General features: G+C 59.9%; 1 protein-coding gene across 8 annotated transcripts in view; it reads right to left on the minus strand.

Annotated features, from left to right (window-relative positions):
- tns1b (tensin 1b) overlaps positions 1–12,417 on the minus strand; it is a 611,533-nt gene that overhangs the window by 103,196 nt on the left and 495,920 nt on the right. For all 8 annotated transcript variants that reach the window (XM_067986941.1, XM_067986942.1, XM_067986943.1 and 5 more), the window contains one exon: positions 8,702–10,399. In XM_067986941.1, the coding sequence (XP_067843042.1) occupies positions 8,702–10,399 (1,698 nt within the window). The remainder of the gene's footprint in view (positions 1–8,701; positions 10,400–12,417) is intronic.

Genomic DNA, 12,417 nt, shown 5'->3' on the forward strand with positions numbered 1-12,417 from the left:
ACTGACCGCACCGACCACACTGACCGCACCGACCACACCACACTGACCACACCGACCACAGCGACCACACCGCACCGACCACACTGACCACACCGACCACAGCGACCACACCGCACCGACCACACCACACTGACCACACCGACCACAGCGACCACACCGCACCGACCACACTGACCACACCGACCGCACCGACCGCACCGACCACACCGACCACACCGCACCGACCACACTGACCACACCGACCGCACCGACCGCACCGACCACACCGACCACACCGCACCGACCACACTGACCACACCGACCACACTGACCACACCGACCACAGCGACCACACTGACCACAGCGACCACACTGACCACACCGACCACACTGACCACACCGACCACACCGCACCGACCACACCGACCACACCGACCGCACCGACCACACCACACTGACCGCACCGACCACACTGACCGCACCGACCACACCACACTGACCACACCGACCACAGCGACCACACCGCACCGACCACACTGACCACACCGACCGCACTGACCACACCGACCACACCGCACTGACCACACCGCACCGACCACACCGACCACAGCGACCACACCGCACCGACCGCACTGACCACACCGACCGCACCGACCACACCGACCACACTGACCGCACCGACCACACCACACTGACCACACTGACCACACTGACCACACCACACCGACCACACTGACCACACCACACCGACCGCACCGACCGCACTGACCACACCGACCACACCGACCACACTGACCACACCGACCGCACCGACCACACCGACCACACTGACCGCACCGACCACACCACACTGACCACACTGACCACACTGACCACACCACACCGACCACACTGACCACACCACACCGACCGCACCGACCGCACTGACCACACCACACCGACCGCACCGACCGCACTGACCACACCGACCACACCGACCACACTGACCACACCGACCGCACCGACCACACCGACCACACTGACCGCACCGACCACACCACACTGACCACACTGACCACACTGACCACACCACACCGACCACACTGACCACACCACACCGACCGCACCGACCGCACTGACCACACCACACCGACCGCACCGACCACACTGACCACACCACACCGACCGCACCGACCGCACTGACCACACCGACCACACCGACCACACTGACCACACCGACCACACCGACCGCACTGACCACACCGACCACACCGACCGCACTGACCACACCGACCACACCGACCACACTGACCACACCGACCACACTGACCACACCGACCGCACCGACCGCACCGACCACACCACACTGACCACACCGACCACACTGACCACACCGACCACACTGACCACACCGACCACACCGACCACACTGACCACACCGACCGCACCGGCCACACCGACCACACCGACCACACCGACCGCACCGACCACACTGACCACACCGACCGCACCGGCCACACCGACCACACCGACCACACCGACCACACCGACCGCACCGGCCACACCGACCACACCGACCTCACCGACCACACTGACCACACTGACCACACCGACCTCACTGACCACACCACACTGACCACACTGACCACACCACACCGACCACACTGACCACACTGACCACACCACACCGACCGCACCGACCGCACTGACCACACCGACCACACCGACCACACTGACCACACCGACCGCACCGACCGCACCGACCACACCACACTGACCACACCGCACCGACCACACTGACCACACCGACCACACCGACCACACCGACCACACCGACCACACCGACCACACCGACCACACTGACCACACCGACCGCACCGGCCACACCGACCACACCGACCACACCGCACCGACCGCACCGACCGCACCGACCGCACCGACCACACCGACCGCACCGACCACACCGCACCGACCACACTGACCACACCGACCGCACTGACCGCACCGACCGCACCGACCACACCGACCGCACCGACCACACCGACCGCACCGACCACACCACACCGACCAATCCGACCACACCGACCGCACCGACCACACCACACCGACCGCACCGACCACACTGACCGCACCGACCGCACCGACCACACTGACCACACTGACCACACCGACCACACTGACCACACTGACCGCACCGACCACACTGACCGCACCGACCACACCACACTGACCACACCGACCACAGCGACCACACCGCACCGACCACACTGACCGCACCGACCACACCGACCGCACCGACCGCACCGACCACACCGACCACACCGACCACACCGCACCGACCACACCGACCGCACCGACCACACCGACCGCACCGACCACACCGACCACACCGACCACACCGCACCGACCACACTGACCACACCGACCACACTGACCACACCGACCACAGCGACCACACCGCACCGACCACACCGACCACACCGACCGCACCGACCACACCACACTGACCGCACCGACCACACTGACCGCACCGACCACACCACACTGACCACACCGACCACAGCGACCACACCGCACCGACCACACTGACCACACCGACCGCACTGACCACACCGACCACACCGCACCGACCACACTGACCACACCGACCGCACTTACCACACCGACCACACCGCACTGACCACACCGCACCGACCACACCGACCACAGCGACCACACCGCACCGACCGCACTGACCACACCGACCGCACCGACCGCACCGACCACACCGACCACACTGACCGCACCGACCACACCACACTGACCACACCGACCACACCGACCACACCGCACCGACCGCACCGACCACACCGACCACACTGACCGCACCGACCACACCACACTGACCGCACCGACCACACCGACCACACCGCACCGACCACACCGACCACACCGACCACACTGACCGCACCGACCACACCACACTGACCACACCGACCACACCGACCACACCACACTGACCACACCGCACCGACCACACCGCACCGACCGCACTGACCACACCGACCACACCGACCACACCGACCACACTGACCACACCACACTGACCGCACCGACCACACCGACCACACCACACCGACCACACCGACCACACTGACCACACCGCACCGACCACACCGACCGCACCGTCCACACCGCACCGACCACACCGACCACACCGACCACACCGCACCGACCACACCGACCACACTGCACCGACCACACCGACCACACCGTCCGCACCGACCACACCGACCACACTGACCGCACCGACCACACCGACCACACCGACCACACCGACCACACCGACCACACCGCACCGACCACACCGACCACACCGACCGCACCGGCCACACTGACCACACCACACTGACCACACCACACCGACCTCACCGACCACACCGACCACACTGACCACACTGACCGCACCGACCGCACCGACCGCACCGACCACACCGCACCGACCACACTGACCACACCACACTGACCGCACCGACCGCACCGCACCGACCACACCGACCACACTGACCACACCGACCGCACCGACCACACAGACCACACCGACCGCACCGACCACACTGACCACACCGACCACACTGACCACACCGACCGCACCGACCGCACCGACCGCACCGACCACACCGCACCGACCACACTGACCACACCACACTGACCGCACCGACCGCACCGCACCGACCACACCGACCACACTGACCACACCGACCGCACCGACCACACAGACCACACCGACCGCACCGACCACACTGACCACACCGACCACACTGACCACACCGACCGCACCGACCACACTGACCACACCGACCACACTGACCACACCGACCACACCGACCGCACCGACCACACCGACCGCACCGACCACACCGCACCGACCACACCGACCACACCGACCACACCGACCGCACCGACCACACCGCACCGACCACACCGACCACACCGACCACACGGACCACACCGCACCGACCACACCGACCACACCGACCACACCGACCACACCGACCACACCGACCACACCGACCACACCGACCACACCGACCACACTGACCACACCGACCGCACTGACCGCACCGACCGCACCGACCGCACCGACCACACCGACCACACTGACCACACCACACTGACCGCACCGACCGCACCGACCGCACCGACCGCACCACACCGACCACACCGACCACACCGACCACACCGACCACACCGACCGCACCGACCACACCGACCACACCGACCACACCGACCACACCGACCGCACCGACCACACCGACCACACTGACCACACTGACCACACCGACCTCACCGACCACACCGACCACACCACACTGACCACACTGACCACACCGACCACACTGACCACACTGGCCACACCGACCACACTGACCACACCACACTGGCCACACCGACCACACTGACCACACCACACCGACCACACCGACCACACCACACCGACCACACGGACCACACTGACCACACCGACCACTCCGACCTCACTGACCACACCGACCTCACTGACCACTCCACACTGACCACACTGACCACACTGAGAGCTTCTTGTTTGAAATCCAAAACCTTTAATTGAAAACTTGATTGGTTTTCTGCACTTCCTTCAACACAGTTCCCTCCCAGGCCCCTCTGATCTTATTTCCCCAATTGTGAAAACGCTTGTACGGGTTCCACTCACACCAGGGCTGTACAGTACCTCACACGTGAGCCCGGACAGCAAGCATCAGCAGCTATTAGACTGCAGAGGCATCACATCTGTGTCTAATCCTGTCCTCACTTAATACACACGAGCACACACACTCACAATGCACCAGAGTCTGTGTCTGATGATTGTATCACGGACTCTCCCCATCAGTCTCACTCCATCCAGAGTCTGTGTTCACATCCCTCGTCCCCACCTCCCCACCTTCTCACCGTATCCCTCAATCCCTTCTTTCTCCCAACACACATCTAATAGCCTGTAGACCCTGGGAATTTAATCCATAAATCCATTCCGTTTGGGTGAGAAAATTCCCCTGCCCTCAATCCTCGCTTCCTCATTTTTACCCTGTGCCCAGAGTGTTTGATTCCTTCACCACAGGGAGCCAATTCCCCGGATCAACTCTGTCCGATTCCCGTCATAATCTCAAAACTTCCCAGAGATCACCTCGAGGTCTCCTCTCTCCCGAGGAATGTGAAAGGACCCTCGATATTGGGGGTGGGCGGGGGGGTGTTGGGGGTGGGCGGGGGGGAGACTCCCACACAGTGGGGAATGAGCCAGAGGACAGAGGACACCAGGAAACTGGGGGCAGCTGCAGCTGATGTGGAATTGTCGAAATTAGAATTGTCTAATTACAAGTAACGAGATTATCGATCACGAGTGATCTACGTGCTTCACTCGGTTGTCTCTGACACAACTGGACGATCATGGGAAATTTTATTTCTCCACTTGGACCCTGAACATGTGAGACACACATCACCAACCAGAGTATCTCACCACAGCCTCCCACGTCCTCCATCCATCTCACTGATTCAGCAGAGTAAACCCCAGCCTGACCCTGTGGAGAGTCCACTGTTCACGTACAAACTCCGACACACCTTGTACTCTCTCCATTTACTAGTGATTCAATATTCACACTCCTTGCATTGGCCATTCAGAAAATTTACCAACAAATCCAATCCCCTTTAATTTGAAATAGGAACCCCTTTTCAGACCCTCTCCTCCTCCCCCCATCCTCACTGTGTTGAAACCCATTGCCCCGTCTCCTACTCTAAATCATTCTTACCCAGGGCTCGAACCTATAGAACTCCTCCCCTCCCTCAGTCTCTCCTCAAACTGTGGGACTCGTCCCCTCCCTCAGTCTCTCCTCAAACTGTGGGACTCCTCCCCTACCTCAGTCTCCCCTCAAACTGTGGGACTCCTCCCCTACCTCAGTCTCTCCTCAAACTGTGGGACTCGTCCCCTCCCTCAGTCTCCCCTCAAACTGTGGGACTCCTCCCCTCCCTCAGTCTCTACTCAAACTGTGGGACTCCTCCCCTCCCTCAGTCTCTCCTCAAACTGTGGGACTCCTCCCCTCCCTCAGTCTCCCCTCAAACTGTGGGACTCCCTCCCTCCCTCAGTCGCCCCTCAAACTGTGGGACTCCTCCCCTCCCTCAGTCGCCCCTCAAACTGTGGGACTCCTCCCCTCCCTCAGTCTCCCCTCAAACTGTGGGACTCCTCCCCTCCCTCAGTCTTCCGTCAAACTGTGGGACTCCTCCCCTACCTCAGTCTCCCCTCAAACTGTGGGACTCCTCCCCTCCCTCAGTCTCCCCTCAAACTGTGGGACTCCTCCCCTCCCTCAGTCTCTACTCAAACTGTGGGACTCCTCCCCTCCCTCAGTCTCTCCTCAAACTGTGGGACTCCTCCCCTCCCTCAGTCTCCCCTCAAACTGTGGGACTCCCTCCCTCCCTCAGTCGCCCCTCGAACTGTGGGACTCCTCCCCTCCCTCAGTCGCCCCTCAAACTGTGGGACTCCTCCCCTCCCTCAGTCTCCCCTCAAACTGTGGGACTCCTCCCCTCCCTCAGTCTCCCCTCAAACTGTGGGACTCCTCCCCTCCCTCAGTCTCCCCTCAAACTGTGGGACTCCTCCCCTCCCTCAGTCTCTACTCAAACTGTGGGACTCCTCCCCTCCCTCAGTCTCTCCTCAAACTGTGGGACTCCTCCCCTCCCTCAGTCTCCCCTCAAACTGTGGGACTCCCTCCCTCCCTCAGTCGCCCCTCAAACTGTGGGACTCCTCCCCTCCCTCAGTCGCCCCTCAAACTGTGGGACTCCTCCCCTCCCTCAGTCTCCCCTCAAACTGTGGGACTCCTCCCCTCCCTCAGTCTTCCGTCAAACTGTGGGACTCCTCCCCTACCTCAGTCTCCCCTCAAACTGTGGGACTCCTCCCCTCCCTCAGTCTCCCCTCAAACTGTGGGACTCCTCCCCTCCCTCAGTCTCCCCTCAAACTGTGGGACTCCTCCCCTCCCTCAGTCTCTACTCAAACTGTGGGACTCCTCCCCTCCCTCAGTCTCTCCTCAAACTGTGGGACTCCTCCCCTCCCTCAGTCTCCCCTCAAACTGTGGGACTCCCTCCCTCCCTCAGTCGCCCCTCAAACTGTGGGACTCCTCCCCTCCCTCAGTCTCCCCTCAAACTGTGGGACTCCTCCCCTCCCTCAGTCTCCCCTCAAACTGTGGGACTCCTCCCCTCCCTCAGTCTCTCCTCAAACTGTGGGACTCCTCCCCTACCTCAGTCTCCCCTCAAACTGTGGGACTCCTCCCCTACCTCAGTCTCTCCTCAAACTGTGGGACTCGTCCCCTCCCTCAGTCTCCCCTCAAACTGTGGGACTCCTCCCCTCCCTCAGTCTCTACTCAAACTGTGGGACTCCTCCCCTCCCTCAGTCTCTCCTCAAACTGTGGGACTCCTCCCCTCCCTCAGTCTCCCCTCAAACTGTGGGACTCCCTCCCTCCCTCAGTCGCCCCTCAAACTGTGGGACTCCTCCCCTCCCTCAGTCGCCCCTCAAACTGTGGGACTCCTCCCCTCCCTCAGTCTCCCCTCAAACTGTGGGACTCCTCCCCTCCCTCAGTCTTCCGTCAAACTGTGGGACTCCTCCCCTACCTCAGTCTCCCCTCAAACTGTGGGACTCCTCCCCTCCCTCAGTCTCCCCTCAAACTGTGGGACTCCTCCCCTCCCTCAGTCTCTACTCAAACTGTGGGACTCCTCCCCTCCCTCAGTCTCTCCTCAAACTGTGGGACTCCTCCCCTCCCTCAGTCTCCCCTCAAACTGTGGGACTCCCTCCCTCCCTCAGTCGCCCCTCGAACTGTGGGACTCCTCCCCTCCCTCAGTCGCCCCTCAAACTGTGGGACTCCTCCCCTCCCTCAGTCTCCCCTCAAACTGTGGGACTCCTCCCCTCCCTCAGTCTCCCCTCAAACTGTGGGACTCCTCCCCTCCCTCAGTCTCCCCTCAAACTGTGGGACTCCTCCCCTCCCTCAGTCTCTACTCAAACTGTGGGACTCCTCCCCTCCCTCAGTCTCTCCTCAAACTGTGGGACTCCTCCCCTCCCTCAGTCTCCCCTCAAACTGTGGGACTCCCTCCCTCCCTCAGTCGCCCCTCAAACTGTGGGACTCCTCCCCTCCCTCAGTCGCCCCTCAAACTGTGGGACTCCTCCCCTCCCTCAGTCTCCCCTCAAACTGTGGGACTCCTCCCCTCCCTCAGTCTTCCGTCAAACTGTGGGACTCCTCCCCTACCTCAGTCTCCCCTCAAACTGTGGGACTCCTCCCCTCCCTCAGTCTCCCCTCAAACTGTGGGACTCCTCCCCTCCCTCAGTCTCCCCTCAAACTGTGGGACTCCTCCCCTCCCTCAGTCTCTACTCAAACTGTGGGACTCCTCCCCTCCCTCAGTCTCTCCTCAAACTGTGGGACTCCTCCCCTCCCTCAGTCTCCCCTCAAACTGTGGGACTCCCTCCCTCCCTCAGTCGCCCCTCAAACTGTGGGACTCCTCCCCTCCCTCAGTCTCCCCTCAAACTGTGGGACTCCTCCCCTCCCTCAGTCTCCCCTCAAACTGTGGGACTCCTCCCCTCCCTTTCACCTGGTGCCCTGCCCTGTGGGGCTGGGCCCTTCCCTCGGGGTTCTTAACACAATAATTAGATGCGATCCTTATGATTCAGATTATTTTCCATCCTTTCCTCTTGATAAAGACGTCTGCTGCCGTTTCCTACCTGCCACACGCTGAGCAACCAGTCCCTCCAAGTTATAATGTTCTTCCTCGGGCATCCGGGCAAAATTGTCAAAGCTGGCAGACTTCACCGGAACCTGGGACAGAGCTGGCACGGAGTAGGGCAGTGAAATGGGCACTCCGCACGGGATGGATGGTGGCCCCAGGAATGAGGAGTTGCTGCCGGGATCTGTTCCGTAGCTTCTCGGTGCGGTGACGGTTGACTGCGGTTGCTGGCTGGAATAGCCATACACGGGGTAGTAGGCTCCCAAGGGGCTGTGTTGCTGCTCCCGTGGGAGTGAAGTGGCCTGAGGGCCATTGTCCACGTTTCTCTGAGCTTGTCCCAGTGAGGCCTGCTGTATCGGCTCGGTAGTGGGCACCAACGGTTGGCTCAGGGAATATGGGTTGACCGCAGACATGGTTTGAGGGGTAGTGGGGGGGTTTGACGGGCTTTGGACAGCTCCTGGATGGCCTGCAGAGCTGAGGTACGATGCTGGCTGCCTTTCTTCCTTCACCTCGATGCCAACAGAGACACTTTGGGGCTTGGAGAGGGAAGGATCCAAGTCGAGCATGAGTATGTTCAGGGCCTCAATGGACTGCTCAATCTCCTGCTGCGAGGCCATTCTTGGGAACTCTGGGATGACGTGGGTCTGTAGCATGGGCTCGGAGGCACTGTGCTGCGGGCTCTGAGTTCTCAGAGGGCTGCCAGGGCCCTCACGTGACCCGTTGGCCTGTTGGTAGCATGGGGACCAGCTTCCCTGTTGCCAGGTGCTCAGCCCTCTCTGGACCGCCTCTCTGCTGCTCGTGCTCCGTGTCGGGGTCTGAGGCAGATTGGGCGTCAGCTCCTGCCTCGAACTCTCGGGCGCACTGAATGACTGTGACCGGTACATCCCGCTCGGGCCAACCGGATAGGATTGCTGGACAACAGCTGTTTGAGGCTGCTGGGCCCAGTTTGGCATCGTGTAGGTGACGTGCTGAGGAGTGGACATTACAGGTAACAGGTGACCTCCAGAGCCCTGTTGTTGACTCTGATGTTGGGTTAGGTTGTTGCTCCTTGGGGTGTTCTTGATGTAGCCGAACCCTAACAGCTCTGACCCACAGGGATCATCCCTCTGGAGTTTGTTGATCCCGTTGTAGCTCGGCGAGGGCCCATTGGACAGAAGTAGGGCTTGGTCTAGCCGGGGAGATTGGTGGTAGCCCACCTCACCCACCGTGGCGGGGAAGGTCGCCTCGAAGGAGGAGAGCGTGCCTGCACTGTCCACGCTGTTGAGGTCGTGGTTGGGCAAGTCGTCGTCCAGTATATCGGTCTCCCGCTCCGCACTGGCACTCGGGCCGTCTCCGTTGACGTGGACCAGGGCGGGAACCACCACGTGACGAGCTCCCGCCAACACCGCCCTGTTCTGCATCTGCCCCTCGCTGTCCAGACCGAAGCCGCTGAGCAGCCTGTCGAGCTCCCTCCTCTCCTCAGGTGTGATGCCCTGGTTACTGGGCGGGGGCTGTTCGTCGGTCTTGTCGGTTTTGGTGGAGGCGGTGGAGTTGCCGGAGTCACTACTCACTGACAGGGTGTGCTCAATGTGATTGGGCACGCCGGGTAAGGGAATGCCGTTGGCAGTGACCGGGACGGCAGTCCCATCGGTTGAGTTCTTCTTCTTTACTTTGGCGTACAAACTCCCGTCCAGTGGCCCCTGGGTGTGCACCACATCTGGAAGAGGTGGAAACACCAAACCGTCAAACATGAGATAATGACAAGATCATCTGTTTTTTAGTGTTGTTGGTTGAGAGATAAATATTGGCCAGGACACTGGGGAGAACTCCCCCCTGCTCTTCTTCAAATAGTGGCCATGGGATCTTTTACATCCACCTGAGAGGGCAGACGGGGCCTCGGTTTAACAGCAAATCCAAAAGACGGCACCTCTGACAGTGCGGCACTCCCTCAGTACTGACCCTCTGACAGTGCAGCACTCCCTCAATACTCACCCTCCGACAGTGCAGCACTCCCTCAGTACTGACCCTCCGACAGTGCAGCACTCCCTCAGTACTGACCCTCCAACAGTGCAGCACTCCCTCAGTACTGACCCTCCAACAGTGCAGCACTCCCTCAGTACTGACCCTCTGACAGTGCAGCACTCCCTCAATACTCACCCTACGACAGTGCAGCACTCCCTCAGTACTGACCCTCCAACAGTGCAGCACTCCCTCAGTACTGACCCTCCGACAGTGCAGCGCTCCCTCAGTGCTGCCCCTCCGACAGTGCAGCACTCCCTCAGTACTGACCCTCCGACAGTGCAGCACTCCCTCAGTACTGACCCTCCGACAGTGCAGCACTCCCTCAGTACTGACCCTCCGACAGTGCAGCACTCCCTCAGTACTGACCCTCCGACAGTGCAGCGCTCCCTCAGTACTGACCCTCCGACAGTGCAGCACTCCCTCAGTCCTGACCCTCCGACAGTGCAGCGCTCCCTCAGTACTGACCCTCCGACAGTGCAGCACTCCCTCAGTACTGACCCTCCGACAGTGCAGCGCTCCCTCAGTACTCCACTGAGAGTGTCAGCCTGGATTATGGGCTTCAGTCTCTTGAGTGGGGCTTGAACCCACGACCTTCTGACTCTGAGGCTGGCTGGGTCCTATTTTCTAAGAGGGTGGAGAGAGAGAAGGGGTTGGGTATATTTACACACAATGGGCTGGAATTTGCTGAAAAAATAACGGCGTCTGAATGGGACGCACGCCGTTATTAATGTGCGAATCAGCCAGCACCTTGTGGCGAGGACGATATACCTCGAATCGCGAATCGCCACAAGTTGTTGGACGAGTTACGTCACTCCCCGATTAGCTTCGCAAAATTGGCGTCGTGTCCTTAAACTCTCCGTGAGTTTCATGAAGTTGCTGGATTTGCTCATTAATTCCGCACTAAACTCACCAAAGAAAGTTAAGTGTAGTAATTAATAGTGTAAGTACCCTTTTAACCATTGGTAATTTTCAATCACTACTAATCATCCTCTCTTGCCCAGACAGTGACTAATTAAAAGTGTGGAGTCTCATTCCTTCAGGTAGAGAATTGTTACTGAGGATTTTAAAATGTCAAATTTTAAATTTTTAAATTTTTTTTACTTTCCTTGTCTATCTTTTCTCTCTCTCTCTTAATCCAATCTTTCTTTCCCTCTCTTTATTTCTCTTTCTGTACCTGATTTGACTCCAATTCACCCGATTTCCTTCTCAGTCCTTCCTCTGTTTCTTTCTCGATCATTAATTCTCACTGATTAAGGAGACAGACTGTTGGTCCCATCGTTCACTAAGGCCCCAGATGCCCCGTTACCCTCACCTTGCCGTTATCAGCTCGCACTCCCAGCAACTCACGGGGCAAAAACATTTCAAGCTGAAGGGTGAGGAAAAAGTCCACCTAATGGGACACGTTGCGAGATGCCCCACTCCAGCAAATTCCGGCCCGGTGAGTCTGCTCACAGCAGTATTTAAAGGGTTACGGACTCCGTAGAGGTCCTCTTTCAGCCGTTCTCTGTCCATGGGCAAAGACGCAGCAGGGCACCGTCCCGCAAACACCTCCCCACCCTGGCCAGCAGCCAAAAGTAAATTCCGCACAACTCTTTTCCACCTGCGTAACGCGTGACAAAAATTAACGCAACTATCTGCCTTAACGCAAAAACTCTTCGATACTCTCCAGTTCAATTCTCAAGTCCTGGTAAAAGTCAAGACTGGAGAAACCCG

This window comes from Heptranchias perlo, chromosome 7 (assembly GCF_035084215.1).
Source record: "Heptranchias perlo isolate sHepPer1 chromosome 7, sHepPer1.hap1, whole genome shotgun sequence".
Lineage (NCBI taxonomy): Eukaryota > Metazoa > Chordata > Chondrichthyes > Hexanchiformes > Hexanchidae > Heptranchias > Heptranchias perlo.